Here is a 22,402-nt window from a genome sequence, read left to right as displayed (position 1 = left end):
GACAGTGTGTGTGGCCTGTATGGTAGAGAGCTGACAGTGTGTGTGGCTGTATGGTAGAGAGCTGACAGTGTGTGTGGCCTGTATGGTAGAGAGCTGACAGTGTGTGTTGCCAGTATCATTGTGAGCTGACAGTGTGTGTGGCCTGTATGGTAGAGAGCTGACAGTGTGTGTGGCCTGTATGGTAGAGAGCTGACAGTGTGTGTGGCAAGTATCATTGTGAGCTGACAGTGTGTGTGGCCAGTATGGTAGAGAGCTGACAGTGTGTGTGGCAAGAATCATTGTGAGCTGACAGTGTGTGTGGCCAGTATGGTAGAGAGCTGACAGTGTGTGTGGCAAGTATCATTGTGAGCTGACAATGTGTGTGGCCTGTATGGTAGAGAGCTGACAGTGTGTGTGGAAAGTATCATTGTGAGCTGACAGTGTGTGTGGCTGTATGGTAGAGAGCTGACTGTGTGTGGCAAGTATCATTGTGAGCTGACAGTGTGTGTGGCCAGTATGGTAGAGAGCTGACAGTGTGTGTGGCCTGTATCATTGTGAGCTGACAGTGTGTGTGGCCTGTATCATTGTGAGCTGACAGTGTGTGTGGCCAGTATCATTGGGAGCTGACAGTGTGTGGCCAGTATCATTGGGAGCTGACAGTGTATGTGGCGTGTATGGTAGAGAGCTGACAGTGTGTGTGGCCAGCATCATTGGGAGCTGACAGTGTGTGTGGCCTGTATCATTGTGAGCTGACAGTGTATGTGGCCAGTATCATTGGGAGCTGACAGTGTTTGTGGCCTGTATGGTAGAGAGCTGACAGTGTGTGTGGCCTGTATCATTGTGAGCTGACAGTGTATGTGGCCAGTATCATTGGGAGCTGACAGTGTATGTGGCCAGTATCATTGGGAGCTGACAGTGTGTGTGGCCTGTATCATTGTGAGCTGACAGTGTATGTGGCCAGTATCATTGGGAGCTGACAGTGTATGTGGCCTGTATGGTAGAGAGCTGACAGTGTGTGTGGCCAGCATCATTGTGAGCTGACAGTGTGTGTGGCCTGTATCATTGTGAGCTGACAGTGTATGTGGCCAGTATCATTGGGAGCTGACAGTGTATGTGGCCTGTATGGTAGAGAGCTGACAGTGTATTTGGCCTGTATGGTAGAGAGCTGACAGTGTATTTGGCCAGTATGGTAGAGAGCTGACAGTGTGTGTGGCCTGTGTCATTGTGAGCTGACAGTGTATGTGGCCAGTATCATTGTGAGCTGACAGTGTGTGTGGCCTGTATCATTGGGAGCTGACAGTGTGTGTGGCCTGTATGGTAGAGAGCTGACATTGTGTGTGGCCAGTATCATTGGGAGCTGACAGTGTATGTGGCCTGTATGGTAGAGAGCTGACAGTGTGTGTGGCCTGTATGGTAGAGAGCTGACAGTGTGTGTGGCCAGTATCATTGGGAGCTGACAGTGTATGTGGCCTGTATGGTAGAGAGCTGACAGTGTGTGTGGCAAGTATCATTGGGAGCTGACAGTGTGTGTGGCCTGTATGGTAGAGAGCTGACAGTGTGTGTGGCCTGTATGGTAGAGAGCTGACAGTGTGTGTAGCCAGTATGGTAGAGAGCTGACAGTGTGTGTGGCCTGTATGGTAGAGAGCTGACAGTGTGTGTGGCCAGTATGGTAGAGAGCTGACAGTGTGTGTGGCCAGTATCATTGGGAGCTGACAGTGTGTGTGGCCTGTATGGTAGAGAGCTGACAGTGTGTGTGGCCTGTATGGTAGAGAGCTGACAGTGTGTGTAGCCAGTATGGTAGAGAGCTGACAGTGTGTGTGGCCTGTATGGTAGAGAGCTGACAGTGTGTGTGGCCAGTATGGTAGAGAGCTGACAGTGTGTGTGGCCAGTATGGTAGAGAGCTGACAGTGTGTGTGGCCTGTATGGTAGAGAGCTGACAGTGTGTGTGGCCAGTATCATTGTGAGCTGACAGTGTGTGGCTGTATGGTAGAGAGCTGACTGTGTGTGGCAAGTATCATTGTGAGCTGACAGTGTGTGTGGCCAGTATGGTAGAGAGCTGACAGTGTGTGTGGCCAGTATCATTGGGAGCTGACAGTGTGTGTGGCCAGTATCATTGGGAGCTGACAGTGTTTGTGGCCTGTATGGTAGAGAGCTGACAGTGTGTGTGGCCTGTATGGTAGAGAGCTGACAGTGTGTGTGGCCAGCATCATTGTGAGCTGACAGTGTGTGTGGCCTGTATCATTGGGAGCTGACAGTGTATGTGGCCTGTATGGTAGAGAGCTGACAGTGTGTGTGGCCAGTATCATTGTGAGCTGACAGTGTATGTGGCTAGTATCATTGGGAGCTGACAGTGTATGTGGCCAGTATCATTGGGAGCTGACAGTGTATGTGGCCAGTATCATTGGGAGTTGACAGTGTATGTGGCCTGTATGGTAGAGAGCTGACAGTGTGTGTGGCCAGCATCATTGTGAGCTGACAGTGTGTGTGGCCTGTATCATTGTGAGCTGACAGTGTGTGTGGCCAGTATCATTGGGAGCTGACAGTGTATGTGGCCTGTATGGTAGAGAGCTGACAGTGTGTGTGGCCAGCATCATTGTGAGCTGACAATGTGTGTGACCTGTATGGTAGAGAGCTGACAGTGTGTGTGGCCAGTATCATTGTGAGCTGACTGTGTGTGGCTGTATGGTAGAGAGCTGACAGTGGGTGTGGCCAGTATGGTAGAGAGCTGACAGTGTGTGTGGCCTGTATGGTAGAGAGCTGACAGTGTATGTGGCCAGTATGGTAGAGAGCTGACAGTGTGTGTGGCCTGTATGGTTGAGAGCTGACAGTGTGTGTGGCCTGTATGGTAGAGAGCTGACAGTGTGTGTAGCCAGTATGGTAGAGAGCTGACAGTGTGTGTGGCCTGTATGGTAGAGAGCTGACAGTGTGTGTGGCCAGTATGGTAGAGAGCTGACAGTGTGTGTGGCCAGTATGGTAGAGAGCTGACAGTGTGTGTGGCCTGTATGGTAGAGAGCTGACAGTGTATGTGGCCAGTATCATTGGGGGCTGATGGTGTGTGTGGCCTGTATGGTAGAGAGCTGACATTGTATGTGGCCTGTACGGTAGAGAGCTGACATTGTATGTGGCCTGTATGGTAGAGAGCTGACAGTGTATTTGGCCTGTATGGTAGAGAGCTGACAGTGTATTTGGCCAGTATGGTAGAGAGCTGACAGTGTGTGTGGCCTGTGTCATTGTGAGCTGACAGTGTATGTGGCCAGTATCATTGTGAGCTGACAGTGTATGTGGCCAGTATCATTGGGAGCTGACAGTGTGTGTGGCCTGTATCATTGTGAGCTGACAGTGTATGTGGCCAGTATCATTGGGAGCTGACAGTGTATGTGGCCTGTATGGTAGAGAGCTGACAGTGTGTGTGGCCAGCATCACTGTGAGCTGACAGTGTGTGTGGCCTGTATCATTGTGAGCTGACAGTGTATGTGGCCAGTATCATTGGGAGCTGACAGTGTATGTGGCCTGTATCATTGGGAGCTGACAGTGTGTGTGGCCTGTATCATTGGGAGCTGACAGTGTGTGTGGCCTGTATCATTGTGAGCTGACAGTGTATGTGGCCAGTATCATTGGGAGCTGACAGTGTATGTGGCCTGTATGGTAGAGAGCTGACAGTGTGTGTGGCCAGTATCATTGGGGGCTGACAGTGTATGTGGCCTGTATGGTAGAGAGCTGACAGTGTGTGTGGCCAGTATCATTGGGAGCTGACAGTGTGTGTGGCCTGTATGGTAGAGAGCTGACAGTGTGTGTGGCCTGTATGGTAGAGAGCTGACAGTGTGTGTAGCCAGTATGGTAGAGAGCTGACAGTGTGTGTGGCCAGTATGGTAGAGAGCTGACAGTGTGTGTGGCCAGTATCATTGGGGGCTGACAGTGTGTGTGGCCTGTATGGTAGAGAGCTGACAGTGTATGTGGCCAGTATGGTGGACACATTGCAGCAGACAGGGACACATTGCAGCAGACAGGGACACATTGCAGCAGACAGGGACACATTGCAGCAGACAGGGACATAGCAGCAGACAGGGACACATTGCAGCAGACAGGGACACATTGCAGCAGACAGGGACACATTGCAGCAGACAGGGACATTGCAGCAGACAGGGACACATTGCAGCAGACAGCGACATTGCAGCAGACAAGGACATTGCAGCAGACAGGGACACATTGCAGCAGACAGGGACACATTGCAGCAGACAGGGACACATTGCAGCAGACAGGGACATTGCAGCAGACAGGGACACATTGCAGCAGACAGGGACACATTGCAGCAGACAGGGACACATTGCAGGAGCCAGGGACACATTGCAGCAGACAGGGACATTGCAGCAGACAGGGACACATTGCAGCAGACAGGGACACATTGCAGCAGACAGGGACACATTGCAGCAGACAGCGACATTGCAGCAGACAAGGACATTGCAGCAGGCAGGGACACATTGCAGCAGGCAGGGACACATTGCAGCAGACAGGGACACATTGCAGCAGACAGGGACACATTGCAGCAGACAGGGACACATTGCAGCAGACAGGGACACATTGCAGCAGACAGGGACATTGCAGCAGGCAGGGACACATTGCAGCAGACAGGGACACATTGCAGCAGACAGGGACACATTGCAGCAGACAGGGACACATTGCAGCTGACAAGGACACATTGCAGCAGACAGGGACACATTGCAGCAGACAGGGATATTGCAGCAGACAGGGACACATGGCAGCAGACAGGGACATTGCAGTAGACAGGGACACATTGCAGCAGACAGGGACACATTGCAGCAGACAGGGACACATTGCAGTAGACAGGGACACATTGCAGTAGACAGGGACATTGCAGCAGCCAGGGACACATTGCAGCAGACAGGGACACATTGCAGCAGACAGGGACATTGCAGCAGACAGGGACACATTGCAGCAGACAGGGACACATTGCAGCAGACAGGGACACATTGCAGTAGACAGGGACATTGCAGGAGCCAGGGACACATTGCAGCAGACAGGGACACATTGCAGTAGACAGGGACATTGCAGCAGCCAGGGACACATTGCAGTAGACAGGGACATTGCAGGAGCCAGGGACACATTGCAGCAGACAGGGACACATTGCAGTAGACAGGGACATTGCAGCAGCCAGGGACACATTGCAGTAGACAGGGACACATTGCAGCAGACAGGGACACATTGCAGCAGACAGGGACACATTGCAGTAGACAGGGACACATTGCAGTAGACAGGGACATTGCAGCAGCCAGGGACACATTGCAGCAGACAGGGACACATTGCAGCAGACAGGGACATTGCAGCAGACAGGGACACATTGCAGCAGACAGGGACACATTGCAGCAGACAGGGACACATTGCAGTAGACAGGGACATTGCAGGAGCCAGGGACACATTGCAGCAGACAGGGACACATTGCAGTAGACAGGGACATTGCAGCAGCCAGGGACACATTGCAGTAGACAGGGACATTGCAGGAGCCAGGGACACATTGCAGCAGACAGGGACACATTGCAGTAGACAGGGACATTGCAGCAGCCAGGGACACATTGCAGTAGACAGGGACACATTGCAGCAGACAGGGACACATTGCAGCAGACAGGGACACATTGCAGTAGACAGGGACACATTGCAGTAGACAGGGACATTGCAGCAGCCAGGGACACATTGCAGCAGACAGGGACACATTGCAGTAGACAGGGACATTGCAGCAGACAGGGACACATTGCAGCAGACAGGGACACATTGCAGTAGACAGGGACATTGCAGGAGCCAGGGACACATTGCAGCAGACAGGGACACATTGCAGTAGACAGGGACATTGCAGCAGCCAGGGACACATTGCAGTAGACAGGGACATTGCAGGAGCCAGGGACACATTGCAGCAGACAGGGACACATTGCAGTAGACAGGGACATTGCAGCAGCCAGGGACACATTGCAGTAGACAGGGACACATTGCAGCAGACAGGGACACATGGCAGCAGACAGGGACATTGTGGCAGACAGTGACACATTGCAAGCTCCTGTGGAATCTACAGTGCAGTCCCCTTCACTAAGTTCACTCACTCATTCACTCAGGCATACATGCATCCATTATTTCAGCTACACAAAATCTAGACAAGACCAGCCTCTCCGAGAATCCAGGAAGGAGACAAAGAATGTGGAGATTCAAACCCCGAGTGATCCTGGTCTGAATTATCGCTGGAACCTGATGTCAAGTGGCCTGGCTATATCAGGCCCCAGCCTGGGACTTGGCTTCGTGGACCCCACACCTATAGCCTCCCATGTTGTCAGTGCAGACTCTCTAGAAGGTGGGTGACACACACAGCAGATAGTCAGTAGGATCACAGAGATTGCATCTTCCCGAGGCAAGAGAGTTAACTGACTTTAAAAGTTCAGTTTCCACCCTTGCCGAACTAGGCTGGAATTCCTGGGCTCTATCGTAGCGCCACCAGTGGCTATTACGAGTTATGTTCCTTCTGAGCCTCTCCTTTAGACCAATCAGATTCCACCTCTCGTATCACTTGCATTTGCTTGAAACAAAACAGTGGCGCCCACTCAAGACGATCTGATCGATAATCAAGGTCTATGTTGTGATAAAACGGGTCCTACATCATGCAATGCGTGAGCACCTTGATTAAAAACATGAAAAGATTTGGAAAATATCTGTTGACAATGAGTTTGCACGACAGTTTACGAACCGGATTCGATTTCGGTGCGTGATTTTGATTGGACTTTGCATAGACTCGTTAGTCCAGCCAAAATGTAACTCCATAATACCAGCCTAGTTCGGCAAGGGTGGAAACTGGACTTTTGTAGTCAGTTAACGCCCTTGCCTTGGGAAGATGAGAGATTGTTACATACAGTCAAACACTGTTGTGTTGAACTTTAATGTGTCGAACTTACGGTTGTCTTGATGTTACCGCTTTGTCCCTGCGTATTCCTTCTGTAGTCATTATTTTCGGTTGTGATGAACCTTGCATAACTCCAATTATTTACGTAGGTCCCTTCAACTTTGACACAACTGTGTCTGACTGTATATTGGTCTGATTCATATACAGAGGCTAAACGTTACCAAGCAATAGTACCAAGTGTTGCTGTGTGTTGTATGTTGGGTCTGAATTAAACATTCAGACATAAGCATCACTAGGACTGCTTCAGTTTTTTTATGCAAACATATCTATATATCTCCTGTAGCCATGACATCCTACAGCCCCTGTATAATGTCTGTATGTGCCCTGTAGCCATGACATCCTACAGCCCCTGTATGTCTGTATGTGCCCTGTAGCCATGACATCCTACAGCCCCTGTATAATGTCTGTATGTCCCCTGTAGACATGACATCCTACAGCCCCTGTATAATGTCTGTATGTGCCCTGTAGCCATGACATCCTACAGTCCCTGTATAATGTCTGTATGTCCCCTGTAGACATGACATCCTACAGCCCCTGTATGTCTGTATGTCCCCTGTAGCCATGACATCCTACAGCCCCTGTATAATGTCTGTATGTCCCCTGTAGCCATGACATCCTACAGCCATGACACCCTACAGCCCCTGTATAATGTCTGTATGTGCCCTGTAGCCATGACATCCTACAGCCCCTGTATAATGTCTGTATGTGTCCTGTAGCCATGACATCCTACAGCCCCTGTATAATGTCTGTATGTCCCCTGTAGGCATGACATCCTACAGCCCCTGTATAATGTCTGTATGTCCCCTGTAGGCATGACATCCTTCAGCCCCTGTATAATGTCTGTATGTCCCCTGTAGGCATGACATCCTACAGCCCCTGTATAATGTCTGTATGTGCCCTGTAGCCATGACATCCTACAGCCCCTGTATGTCTGTATGTGCCCTGTAGCCATGACATCCTACAGCCCCTGTATAATGTCTGTATGTCCCCTGTAGACATGACATCCTACAGCCCCTGTATAATGTCTGTATGTGCCCTGTAGCCATGACATCCTACAGTCCCTGTATAATGTCTGTATGTCCCCTGTAGACATGACATCCTACAGCCCCTGTATGTCTGTATGTCCCCTGTAGCCATGACATCCTACAGCCCCTGTATAATGTCTGTATGTCCCCTGTAGCCATGACATCCTACAGCCATGACACCCTACAGCCCCTGTATAATGTCTGTATGTGCCCTGTAGCCATGACATCCTACAGCCCCTGTATAATGTCTGTATGTGTCCTGTAGCCATGACATCCTACAGCCCCTGTATAATGTCTGTATGTCCCCTGTAGGCATGACATCCTACAGCCCCTGTATAATGTCTGTATGTCCCCTGTAGGCATGACATCCTTCAGCCCCTGTATAATGTCTGTATGTCCCCTGTAGGCATGACATCCTACAGCCCCTGTATAATGTCTGTATGTGCCCTGTAGCCATGACATCCTACAGCCCCTGTATAATGTCTGTATGTCCCCTGTAGGCATGACATCCTTCAGCCCCTGTATAATGTCTGTATGTCCCCTGTAGGCATGACATCCTACAGCCCCTGTTTAATGTCTGTATGTCCCCTGTAGCCATGAATCCTACAGCCCCTGTATAATGTCTGTATGTCCCCTGTAGGCATGACATCCTACAGCCCCTGTATGTTTGTATGTGCCCTGTAGACATGACATCCTACAGCCCCTGTATGTCTGTATGTCCCCTGTAGCCATGACATCCTACAGCCCCTGTATGTCTGTATGTCCCCTGTAGCCATGACATCCTACAGCCCCTGTATAATGTCTGTATGTCCCCTGTAGCCATGACATCCTACAGCCCCTGTATAATATGTCTGTATGTGCCCTGTAGCCATGACATCCTACAGCCCCTGTATGTCTGTATGTCCCCTGTAGCCATGACATCCTACAGCCCCTGTATAAAATGTCTGTATGTGCCCTGTAGCCATGACATCCTACAGCCCCTGTATAATGTCTGTATGTCCCCTGTAGCCATGACATCCTACAGCCCCTGTATAATATGTCTGTATGTGCCCTGTAGCCATGACATCCTACAGCCCCTGTATAATATGTCTGTATGTGCCCTGTAGCCATGACATCCTACAGCCCCTGTATGCTGGCGCTGCATGACCTGATGAAGCAGCAGCTTGCCCTGACACAGAACTTCCTGGAGACCCAGAGACGCATGTACGAGTCCTCCACCTCCATGCTGGAGGACAGCTATAAGTACACCACGCTAGAGGACACCCAGGAGGTGAGTGCGGGGAGTGAATGCTCTTTTACGCAGCAGTCAGCAATATTCACGTCCAAGTCTGGGTAAAGAAACTGTGGCGTCGTGAGCAAACATCCATGTGACCACCTGATCTTTAGTACTGATAGTTTGCTTGTACACACAGTGGCCCTACGGAACATACAGTGTGTAAGCCTCTTCCTTGTTTTAATATTGAAATCTCACCTTCCACTTCACAAGCAATGAAATGTATCTAGTCGTTTCCCCAGAAGCTTGTCTACCTACTAAGGTATGTTACAGTACAAGGTCAAGCCTGGAATACTAACTGGTGTGTCTTTACCTGATTTTCAATAGCAGTCAATGTGGTTGGTATAAGTGTAGTGTTGATTTTTCAGTATATTCGGAAACACCGCAAACCTAGGCTTACCTTCAAGAAAGCGCTGAAAATGGTATCAAGAGAAATGAACATGTGACAGGCCCAGCGACTGTAGATGGATACTTGCCTTCCTAGCAACAGGAGACCCACAGTAGAGCATCTGGATCAGTAGAGAAACCAGTTCAGATGTAGACCTGTACATACAAGCATTACATTCGTGGGACAGCTAAATGATAAGCTAGTCCTGTCAGAGTTGTCTCCCATTGTATGCTTAAACATGCAGAGAAACACAGACCCATAGCTGAGGGACATTAAGATCTTCGGGATGTAGCATTCGAGTTGCCTGGAGCATGGCCATGACTCAGGTTAGAAGCTGAATCAGCTGTACGTCCATCCCAAGGGGATCCTGCTGACAGAGGCTACATCTTGGCATGTGGAGAGCTGCACGATGGAGGAAGAGTCATCACACAAACTCAGCAGTTTGTTTACAAACCATCTAGACATTCTTTATGCAGAAGTACACACAAAGCATAAGTAGGACATTAGTTAAACTGGACAATGCCCCTTTGAACGATGTCCTGATTAATGAGGTTTAACTATTCAATCTGGTTCAGCTTGCATCAATTGGAGACTGCATCAACTCACTGTGACAGATGCCATGTCGCTCAATCCACGATATGTAGGTGTTTATTTTTGTATATTTTATCACATTCACTTGCATACAGTCCACGGAGTGATGAGTCCGTCCATTGACTATATTTTACTATCTTATTTATTGTACAGATATAATGTTAAAATAATCCATATCTGACTCAGTACTGCCTATAATAAACAAATAATAACTACTGAAATTTATTCTTTGTGTCTTGACCGTGACCGCATCCGTGGTCTAGTGGTAGAGCGTCCACCCGGAAAACGGAAGGTCCCGGGGTCGATCCCCGGCCGCGTCATACCAATTGACGTTAAAAGATGGTACTTCTTGTTACCCTGTCTGGCACTCGGCATTAAGGACAAGGACTGGTTGGCTCGGAGTCAGTATACTGTGTCTGAGTGGGGTATTCATGTTAAACTGCGGCATGGTATCTCAGTGCGCTAGCACTATAAATCGACACGTGCATGCATGTCTTGGTCGGGACGTTAAACCCCATTTCACCTGACCTGACCTGACCTGACTTTCTTCATGGTCTAGTGGAGAGAGCATCCACCTGGAGAGCGGGAGGCCAGGGGTAATATCCCCAGCTGCATCATCCCTAAAGACGTTAAAAGATGGTACCTATTGTTACTCTGCCTGGCCCTCATCATTAAGGGTCTAAAATAAGGACTGGTAGGCTCGGAGTCCGTATACTGTGTCTGAGTGAGGCATGATATATCAGTGGGCTAGCAACATAAAAATCGGCATTAGTGCTGACTGGTACAAGCAGCCACACACACATCCTTATATAAGTGCTACAATCTTGAACGCAACATTAAACCCCATTATATATATATATTCAGGGTTTAATAGATAAAAGTGATGCACAGATTGAAAGAACAGGCTGACTGACACAGATGCCTGTCTCTGCAGTACTATGGCATCTTGCTTGAAAGAAAGACATGAAATGCAGCAGTTTTAAAAAACAGTTTTTAATGTGTGCCAGCATAGGTCTCCATAGTAACATGTCATCATCACTTCAATATTCTACAATATGGTGTTTTCACAATGCACTTAAATACACAACTGTACAAGCAAATGATGAGTGGTTCCCACAAGAACAATACACAGTCGTTTATTACTCTCCATCTTCCCGAGGCAAGGGCGTTAACTGACTTAAAAAGTCCAGTTTCCACCCTTGCGGAACAAGGCTGGAAATTCCAGGCTATCACGAGTTGTGTCCTTTTATGTCCCTCCTATTGACCAATCAGATTCCATCTCTCATATCACTTGCATTTTATTCAAACAAAATGGCGGCACCCAGTCAAGACTATCTGATCGATAATCAAGATCTATATTGTTATATAATGGGTCTACCCCGTGAAGTGCATCAAATCACTTGAGCACCTTGATTAGAAACTGGATGTCTAGTTCATTACGCGACTTTGATTGGACTATGCATAGACTCGTTAGTCCAGCAAAAATGTAACTCCGGAATTCCAGCCTAGTTCGGCAAAGGTGGACACTGGACTTTGATAGTCAGTTAACTCCCTTGCCTCGGGAAGATGATTACTCTCCCAATAGGGGCGTATATACAAAATATCAACATGGTACCTCTGACCACACAAAACCTGCAGGCAAAAACGACTTGGGGATGGGTCTAATCAAGTCTTGCATTCAGCTGTGTTTTCCCCAATAGTGTAGGAGGTACGTATTTTATGGAAATCACATTAACTCTGATTGATGATGATGTGCAAGTCACCTAACACATAATCAACAGATATTTATTTGATGATTTTTTCTCTCAAAGTATTGCCTCTTAAAGGGCAAGTACACACGGAAATGAACCTATTTTTCTTGTACTTTTTCCACATTAAAAGTGTTAACCTAGAAGTGTCATAGACAAAAATATAAAAATATCACAATTAATTAACATATTTTTCCCATTAAAACGATTTATATTTTTCACATTTACCAAGTGTTCTATTTCCACAATAAAAACACCATGGCTTATGCCCCTTGCAATATGACGTCATTGGTGCCAATTGATAAACATTATGACGTCACTATGCTTTGTTAGAGCCGCTTCACGTGGTGTAGGTCCAGGTGTGTGATTCTAGCGTCTCAGATGCCAGCCAGCATAGTGTTATGCTGAGTCACCACTGCGCCGGAGTGTGTCGTAGGCCATGTTGTTTTACCGCAAACTGGTACTTGATATCTTTTGCGTTGAGAATAGACAGGGACCCAGTTGAATTGGCACCAATTACGTCATAATCTAAGGGGGATAACTCAGGCCTGTTTAGCTCGAAAAACGAAGGCCTCATAACTTCATGTCATTTTCACACTATTGTGAGCTTCCTACTTTCACTGTGAAAAAATGAGTGTATATTTTCAAACACAGATACTAATTAATTCTAAAATTGCGTTTTGTTTAGAAAAAGAGTGAGTGAGTGAATATTGCTTAACGCCGCATCAGCAATTAGAAAAAGAAAGAAAGTGGTTTTTGCGTGTACACTTCCCCTTTAAGGTTCATAATAAAAGATCCATGTTGGGGTTCTGATTCCTATCCAAATTACAACAACTAACTGTATCCTCCCCAGGAAGTTGAGAATGCAATTGAATCCATATACATTGTTAGAAATTAAAGGGAATCCTTTAGATTTGCTGCTATAGTATTCAAATTTAAGGACCACTAAATTTTCAACTTTCAGTTTGGGTTATGACAAGGGCCCCTCGACTTCCATGCTCAATTTCAAATGCTGTATATGGATACATTTACTGAGGCATAGCATCAAACACTGTCAACAAGTGCCTGTATCATGTTGTGGAGTCATTACGTTACACTTTAAATGTGGCCTATTCATACAAGACAATGTTTTGGTTTATTACATGGCACTAATTACGTGTAAACCTAGATTGGAAAAGGACTTGGATTATGGAGAAAGTCCCGACCCTATACAAGAGCCCTCATGAAAAATTTGACCCTCATGAATATCCTGTAATCTGATGAGACAAGAGTTATTTGTGAGAAGTGTTACCAGTATTGTCTCTGAAATTACAGCTGTTCTGGTCTGAACTCGTACGTTCATTTATACATATTTGTTCACATTTTGTTTTCATATTACTATGAGATACTCATCAAAAAGATTTCTCATCTTGTTTACATTAATAGAAAACTTGTGTGGTCTCACCCAGAGCCCTTAGTTCATGACAAACAACATTCATTCACACTTACAAAATACACCCAGAATTAATGGCAGTCATGTTACTGGATTAATGCCCATGTGACACTTGACTTGACTTTGCTGAATGATCAGCATGCCACTCTACATCATGTTCTAGTCCCGATACCCTCCACAGCTGATACTGCAGAAATAGTAATCCACTCATTTCACGTACAAATGTTACACAAAACGGGAAACTATTCTTTCAAAATTGTATTATATTGATTGTGTATGAAATTTGAAAAACATTTATGAAGTACATGTATATATATACTTACAGAAATATGTTTCCTAATAAACATGTAACTGAGATATTGAAAACACTATGACACATTTTGACATTTACACCGTTGACCCAAAAAAACCTTCCCCTAAAAATATCCTCACATCCACCATATTCTATAGAGTCACACAAACAATCGCAACTTCACCAAAAAACAAAGTCATCCAAAAAACTCAGCGTTAGGTACTTTACTTCAAGTGTTGTAAAAATGATCCTCTTGACTGAGGTTTGGACTAAATGACTGTCAACATCAAATCAAAGTTGAATACAGAGAAAAATAATATTCTGAGACCCAGTGGATCTGACATATTGAACCCTGGTTTCATTTAGTTCAAAATAACTCGGTTGGGTGGGATGGAAATGGTGATGGCAAAGAATGATTAGCAGAAAATTGAAATAAGTACCAACATCTCCCTCTGAGAAACAATCATTAATTCCACAATCAAAATGGCTTCTGAAAATATATCAACAAGGACACATTGCATTCGTTGCCTGTCCTTCCAACAGCCAAAACACTTTCAAACAACAATACCCATGAACTGCTATGAACAATATTGCTATGTCTAGGACCACTACGAAATACTGTGTACTTCTTTACCTTGTGTTTTGAAGAATATCTTTATAACCTTTGACCAGGCGAGAAAATATAACTACCTATAGTTGAAATGAACTGAGCAACAAAACAATGTCCCATACAGTCAGCTCTGTTACAGCTGTGTTAATTTCTACTAGGACTGGGACAGGTAACTCAGCTACTCGGGTCAGGTGGGTCCTAAGAACCCGTGTACCCACAGGACTACCCGGACCCGTGGTTAGTCATGTAATATAATGTTTGATAAGAAAAAATATCTAGAACTCTATGGTTACACTACAAGTCACTAATGTTCACATTTCTTTCTGACTTTTATAGGTTTGAATAAAGATAAAACTTCAGTCAACTTCAGTGTATGCATGACCAGATTACTATATACATGTATCTTAACACTTTTTGTCAGGGCTACAGTCAAACTATATTCCAATCAGACATTTTGTACCTATCTCTTGAGGCCTACAGTGGGTACTTGGGTGGGATAGGGTAAAAGGGGGGTCGATACCCGGGTAGTAAATTTAGACTTGTCCCAGCCCTAAGTTCTTAGCCCACAAGCACACAACATACTCAGTGCTAAGACTATTGTAGGTCTACAGAATGATAGGCATTTCAAGAGTCCTCACAATACATGGGAGCCTTCCAGGTCAAAGGGAGATAACTTAACCAGAGACTATGTACGAACACAAACCTCTCTACACTTCTACAGCATAACAGGACTGTAAGTTTCAAGCTACGTATATCATTACCTCATGAACACAGAAAATACTCAACATACAAACGACAACAAAATGTGCAGTTCTTTTCTGTCCAGATTCTTTTTAATAAATAAATGCAAATATGTTCCTCACTCACTCACTCATGCATACCCTCAGCTTTATTGTCAAACCCTTATTGGTGTTCCTGTGTTTGAATAATACCATGCTTTCTCAACATGCTCAACAAACAAATGGCAACTTTCAAATCTAATTAGTGGTCTGTCCATGGCCATTAAATGTAGGGTTACAAATGTATTTTCTTTGCCACAAGGCACTCCTAACAGTGTTTATATGTGCGCTCTGGAAAAGAAGCGTCACAACAAGAACACTACTTTGGATCCAAGTTTGACCTCGGTGAATCATTGGATGCCCTCATCCTTTCACTGCAACTGAAACCTTTTCGGTTTCTGAATCCCATCAATTATTATATGAATCTGCCAAATAAATATGTTCAATCGATTATTTTCCTTGTGATTATCCAGTTGACGTTCATGAAAGTACATTATCACTGGCTTCATATAATAAACATGTTTCTATGATTTAAAATTATTTTTTTTAAGTGTACCCTTTAGGCACCAAGGACTTATTTTACCATGCCATTAGAATTTTAAACTTCAATTGGCACAGTAATAAAGGAATATCAAAGCCTGAAACATGTTTTGGTTTATTGTTTCCTTCAAATGGGATAAAGTATCCACTGGGAATATGTTCAAGACATGGTATTGTTTGGGAAGCAGTTTTTAAGGCAAATAATTTCACTAAAATCAAATGTTTCACTGTGATATGATACCTTTCTGCGTGAAGATTTGAGGACACCACCAATAAAGGTTGCTGCAGAACCCTTTGAGGACATTGACTGATCCAGTCACAACAAAGGATGCATGGGTCCTGGAGCCAATCAGATGTCAGCTTATCAAATATTTCAGCTTCATTTCTTTAGCATCTCGATTTCGAAACCAACACAAAACACAAATATCCCCTCAACATTACACCCTTTTGGGCGTAGATTCTCTCCGATGCACTCATGGCACTCCGTAACAACAGGGTGTACAACATATCCACAACAATATAATAACATGACTAATTTGTAATCAGAGTTCCACGATTATATTCATTTTTCGTGATACAGAAAAAACGATATGCTTGTATGAATCTTTGCTCACTCATACCGAGAAGTTAGAAGCCTCGACACCAATGGGCAGATTAATAGAATGTTCACCTGATACAGCCATTTAGAGAGGTTTCCTCAGATCTTCACACAGAGAGGTATCGTAGCGGAGGAAAATATCTGGGCCTCGTTTCCCAAAACGATCATAGTGATGCGACTGTCGTAATTGTATGTTAAAGCAGAAGAGTTATGATAGTCATAGCCTTATTTTTTGTGAAACAGGATCCAGATTTGAATGAGGTTGGCCAAAACAAAAAATTCATACAGTCTTCAGAATCACACATTTGACAGTCATGCACCAGCCTCTCACCATGGCATAGGGTCAATAATGACACGATTGTCTTCAGTGTACTGGGATTAGATAAATATATGTTAAGGAAATCTGGGTGTTATGGTGTAGGAAAAGTGTCGTTTCCGTATTGTACAGATTCTCCCCTTCGCCTACCAAAAGTTAAGTCACTTCCTCTCTTACTGACACATGTCTGAGATTGTCATCTAGGTATAGGCAGCAGCTCAGGTTCCATCTGTTTAAAACAGAACCTCTGTTATCTGGAACTCTTCACTTTGGGACACAGCTGGGATGGAACCTCTACACAGTCATTCTTCAGGTAACCAACATACCTGCTAATGTGGACAATCTTGATCCAAAACGACCTGTCTGGATTTATCAGGTTCCACTGGACACGATGTAACCCTTAACACAAAGGTTATCAATTGTGAAGTGCAGGGATCCTAGTACATCAAATATGGTACCTCTTGTTTAGCATAGTATACACTATAGCCCTCCTGGAGCCCCACTTAACATGATACATGCCCCAAATTAAATATAGATATTTCAACAAGAACAGATAATTCATCAAACCACTTAGTATAAAATATACAACAGCAATGGGATGATGGGCCAACAAAGCTACATCCTCCTGGTTAAAGTAGCAGCACATCAGGAGATAACATGTTGGAAGTTTTACAGCTGAAGTTTTCACTGATGAACTCCGGTGACAGCAACACACAGGCCTGCAGCTATGTTCGGAGACATTTCTAGGACTGATTACTGGAATCAGAGAACCAATACAATTTTCAGTAAAGACAATGTTCAGTATGATAGCAATCAATACATCTCTGTGTGAAGATTTGACAAATCCTCCATTATCACATCATGTGAACACTCAGCAAGCCTTGACCTCCCAATGAAGGATGTGCAAGATATGTGATCCAAATCAGATGTCAGTTCTCTAACTATTCTTTTTCGTCATCACCTTCCTTTGTCAAATGCATTTGCCAAGGACTCTGAAATTTTGGCCTGTAGGAAATGAAACAACCAAATAAAATAAATAAATAAAAAAAATTAAAAAATGTTCAGTTGATAGAGCATCTTAAATGCATGGGGCTCTTTTATACCATATTCTCTACTCAGAATTGCCAACAATCATTTTTGAGATATAAAAATCAAACAAAACAAAATTTGAATGCTTCACCTTGTGTTCTGTAGAGGGCTGGTCAGATCTGCATACAGAGAGGTACTGAGACTCAATGCCAATGACATACTAACAAGAATGCTTCCATGTCTATTGGGATTTCAGCCCATACTAAACCTGATCCTTGGTGGATGTATTCTGCACTCATCACTGAGAGATTAAGGCAAAAGGAAGTTTCCCTTACTCTGCTTATCCTTCCTAAAGCCATGCAAAGACTTCATGGATATTTCATATTTCACTATGCCAACAAAAATAATTTCAGTCATTTCATGTAATCAAGATTTTGCAGTTTGTGAACGTCAGTGTCAAGCTTGAAATACATCCATATGTAACTGACAGGCATCAATCAATCTGTGTGTAGACAAGCATACCAAGTTGACCAGACTTGCAACAACATGGAACATTTACAATGGCAGCCAGCTAATGAATTCTTCAAAGTTCAGGACACAACAACAAATGTCCTAGGACATTCATGTCCTATTTTCAGCACAATAATTTTTGTTATACAATCTTACTATCAATTCAATACCAAACAGTTGAATTTGGCGCTCAATTTTCTTTGTTTGTAAATTCAAATTTCACATCCGTCTTATTTCATCACCAACATGAAATGTTGCCATCCAAGAACAGAACAAAACATCAAGTTTTTCATTATAATTTTTGCTTCAGAAAAAACTGTCTTCCATGTGTGAGAGTCTGGGACATAGTAACATCAGCAACATCAGCAACATCAGAGCTCTCACTCAGTCCAATGAAAACATCCTTGCACTTCCCCGGCAACCCATCAATGACAGAGCGTTACGACTTCTCCTCCAGAATAAGAGTTTCTTGTGGAAACAGTTTGGCTTCTTGTAATGACATGTTAAGATCTAGCTGGGTAATCTGTCAATAACAAAATAATTATTCTCTCTTACAAAAAGAAATTTGGCAATTGATGAATAAAGTATGTGTGAATGAATATTGTCTTATGTACAGGGGACATATTCTGACTCTCACAGAGGTAAGGTCTTAGGACAAACATGGGGAATAGAGGACCTTTTTGAGCAACACAGAGGTAAGGTATAAGGACAAGCATGGGGTACAGAGGACCTATTAGAGCCACACAGAGGTAAGGACTAAGGACAAGCATGGGGTACAGAGGACCTATTTGAGCAGCACAGAGGTAAGGTCTTAGGACAATCATGGGGTACAGAGGACCTATTTGAGCAGCACAGAGGTAAGGTCTTAGGACAAGCATGGGGTACAGAGAACCTATTTGAGCAGCACAGAGGTAAGGTCTTAGGACAATCATGGGGTACAGAGAACCTATTTGAGCCCCATAGAGGTAAGGTCTTAGGACAATCATGGGGTACAGAGGACCTATTTGAGCAACACAGAGGTAAGGTCTAAGGACAATCATGGGGTACAGAGGACCTATTTGAGCCACACAGAGGTAAGATCTTAGGACAATCATGGGGTACAGAGGACCTATTTGAGCCCCATAGAGGTAAGGTCTTAGGACAATCATGGGGTACAGAGGACCCATTTGAGCCACACAGAGGTAAGGTCTTAGGACAATCATGGGGTACAGAGGACCTATTTGAGCCACACAGAGGTAAGGTCTTAGGACAATCATGGGGTACAGAGGACCTATTTGAGCAATCATTGGGTACAGAGGACCTATTTGAGCCCCATAGAGGTAAGGTCTTAGGACAATCATTGGGAACAGAGGACCTATTTGGGCCACATAGAGATAAGGTCTTATGACAATCATGGGGTACAGATGATCTATTTTGAGCCCAGGAGTGGTAAGGTCTTACTCTAAGGGCAAGCATGGGGTACAGAGAACCTATTCTGTCTGGAATCCCTATTGGGGCTCCTACAAGGGGCCTGAAGGAAACGACTACCCTTTGGGTGACAAGGACTGGGGAGGATTTATATCAATGCAATAACTTCCATCATAAATACATACATAACATCTTTATATCAAAATGGAACATCTAGCTTGTCATTTCAAACAGTGAAGCTCTCACCTCTTGGACCAATGCAACAAATATCAAACTGATTACAGTGTAGAAGTGCTATTTATAAAATATACGATGAGTTGTTTATCGTACAATAAAGAATAAACCATGAGGGGTGCAGCCCTGAGTGGTTTATTCTTCCTCCAGTGTTTTGTTGAACGATTAATAACGATCATGAGTCATGTAGCATACAAGCTTCAAAGATATTTACCCATATTTAAATAATGATGACTCTCTGAATAGAATCAAACCATGGCAATGCCGGACAAGTACATTTTATGAAATTTTGGTCTCTCCTGCATATTCTCACAATTTGCACGTCGATTATCTGTACCTTTTCTCCCAATACCGATTGTCATATCTCTCAAACATTCGTTCAGCATTTGCAATTATCTACATTGGCCAGCTACATCTACAGGGAACAACTCATTAAACACTTCCCTCTAAAAAAATAACTTTGTCCAATTTATGATGTCATCAAGTTGTGAGCACGTGTTCAAAATTCCAGAAATGACGTCATGATAGAACAATGTTTTATAGTGAAATAAACAACACTTCGTTCTTCATTGTTCTTTGTGATTTATCGTGTAGTTACCGTATTCGACGTAATAAGCGCCTCGCTCTAATAAGTGCCCACGGCGATATTTACTAATATATTGGCCAGTGAATAATCCCAATTAGCACCCTTTTCGATTGATCAATGTACACAAGACTTATTTATTCGTGTTTAATATGCACTCATGTATTATGTGCACACTTAATTATGGGCAATTAAATTCTGGAAAAATATATCTGTCGTGCATAAACATTTCAGGCTGTCAGCATAAACCACGATATTTATCTTTCAACTCTTTTTTTCACTAAAATATTATTCCAATAAGAGCCCTATTTCTAATTTGGAGAGCGTCCTGGGCGCTTATTACGTCGAATACGGTATGTTATATACCCTATACAGCATGTATACTCACATCTCTCCTAGGGAAAGTAGATAGCACCTTGTACTCCTCTGTGTGGAACCCTTTGGTTGTCAGATAATGTAGAAGTGTCTGCACTGTCTCGGTTGCCAGAAAGCGTCGAGTCGTCACCTCGCCAGTCGGGAGACGGAAACGTATCCGACTGACAGGATTCTTACAGCTTGTGGGAGGTTCATCTGGTAATGACTTTAATAAGGAAGCCTGGATTGCCTACAATATTGTAAAAGAACTGTGATAGGTAGATGTACAAAGTGATTGTATCCACCCCCTAATATTGTGATGTGTTTAATTCAATGTCCTTCCACTAACTAGTACACCTATTATGGACCAGAGCAAGTGAATGGTGTATGTTGTCCTGCATCTCAGTCAGCAATATTACACCTATATATATTACTGAACAAGTCCCTGCTTACACTCATCAGGTAAGTTTGAAAAATACAAGTTGTAAGAAACACGGTATCTAACAGGGACAAATGTATTTATTTAAATATTACTCAAAAACTTTGCACTTTACTAAAATACAATGTTTGAAAAAATGAAATTTTTAATACAAGGATGGAGCATGAATATAACATTTGTAGCTGATTCATTATAAGATACGATAATATGCCAATTAAAAAAATCACATTGATAATAGCATTTATATACAAAAACATCATCAAGTCAGAAACATCTGCATTCAACTGAAAATCTAGCTTCAACCTCGTTTTAGTTTAAGTGAGGGGAGCCCACAAGATGATTGACTCATTGTTGTTGGTTGGCTGGTTTTTGGTTGTTTAACGCCGCACTTAGCAATATTCCAGCTATATGACGGCGGTCTGTAAATAATTGAGTCTGGACCAGACAATCCAGTGATTAATATCATGAGCATCGATCCACACAATTGGGATCGATGACATGCATCAACCAAGTCAGCGAGCCTGACCAACCGATCCCGTTAGTCGCCTCTTACGACAAGCATAGTCGCCTTTTACGGCAAGCATGGGTTGCTGAAGACCTATTCTACCCCGGATCTTCACGGGTCGATTGACTCATTGAGTCCGGTCATATTGACTATGTAATTTCATACAAGTCAGCAGCTGGTTTATGTGTTATGATATTGGTTGCAACCTATAGCCAAGCTACACCTGTTCAGTTTAGGGGCATGAAAGATTCAAGACACAAGATTGCAACAGTTGAAATGATGAAGACCTGTCCACTTGGTCCAAGTTGGCATTACTCTCATTTAGAACCTGAAGTTCAAGGTCAATGTTTTGTTGTAAGTGATGCTCTGAATTTTAATAATACCACAATGCTTGCACAACTAAAAAATAAAAGTGGCAGTCTGTATACACTCTCTATTTCAAATGTATTTGTTCGCAAGTCCTTCAACTACAAACACTAAAAGACTTGATATATTCAAGTTAAATATATCAATAAGACAGTTTTAAGAAGCCTGTTGAGTGTGCCTACATGCACCTTATGTGTTTTGTGACACAGTGGTGTCTATCAGGAGCAGATTATCCGTCGTGGAGTAGAGTAGATGTTGCAGAGTACAGTTGCACAGTGCTAATGACACTCTCATTCGAATGACCAAATGTTGCAAATTATAATCCTGCTGCATGTGATGTTATTAAACACTATTTAAACAAGGGTCATAAGGAGATGCCACATAGTCTGGAGCTTGGAGTTTGGCTACTCATACCCCACTTTTGATTCATTGCCATTGGATACCTTCAG

The 22,402-nt window shown here is 44.0% G+C and overlaps 2 protein-coding genes across 4 annotated transcripts in view; one reads left to right on the top strand and one right to left on the bottom strand.

The window, feature by feature from the left end:
• Positions 1 to 10,432, top strand: part of LOC124111919 (uncharacterized protein C19orf44-like) — a 30,903-nt gene extending 20,471 nt beyond the window's left edge. For 2 of the 3 annotated variants that reach the window (XM_046471829.2, XM_046471827.2), the window contains 3 exons: positions 6,123 to 6,331; positions 9,066 to 9,229; positions 9,601 to 10,432. In XM_046471829.2, the coding sequence (XP_046327785.2) occupies positions 6,123 to 6,331; positions 9,066 to 9,229; positions 9,601 to 9,678 (451 nt within the window). In that variant the 3' untranslated portion in view covers positions 9,679 to 10,432. Of the gene's footprint in view, positions 1 to 6,122; positions 6,332 to 7,217; positions 8,046 to 9,065; positions 9,230 to 9,600 lie in introns of those variants that run through there. The other variant, XM_048399845.1, reaches the window with a different exon arrangement.
• A 2,716-nt stretch (positions 10,433 to 13,148) lies between these two features.
• Positions 13,149 to 22,402, bottom strand: part of LOC124111918 (FAS-associated factor 1-like) — a 50,167-nt gene continuing 40,913 nt past the window's right edge. The window contains exons 17-18 of the mRNA XM_046471826.2: positions 20,678 to 20,893; positions 13,149 to 18,588 (exon numbers count right to left, since the gene is read on the bottom strand). Of these exons, the coding sequence (XP_046327782.1) occupies positions 18,505 to 18,588; positions 20,678 to 20,893 (300 nt within the window). The 3' untranslated portion in view covers positions 13,149 to 18,504. The remainder of the gene's footprint in view (positions 18,589 to 20,677; positions 20,894 to 22,402) is intronic.

Source organism: Haliotis rufescens, unplaced genomic scaffold (genome assembly GCF_023055435.1).
Source record: "Haliotis rufescens isolate VD_foot unplaced genomic scaffold, xgHalRufe1.0.p SCAF_2, whole genome shotgun sequence".
In the NCBI taxonomy this organism is placed as follows: domain Eukaryota; kingdom Metazoa; phylum Mollusca; class Gastropoda; order Lepetellida; family Haliotidae; genus Haliotis; species Haliotis rufescens.
The sequence above is the reverse complement of the archived record's forward strand: the minus strand, read 5'-3'. Positions and strand labels throughout refer to the sequence as shown.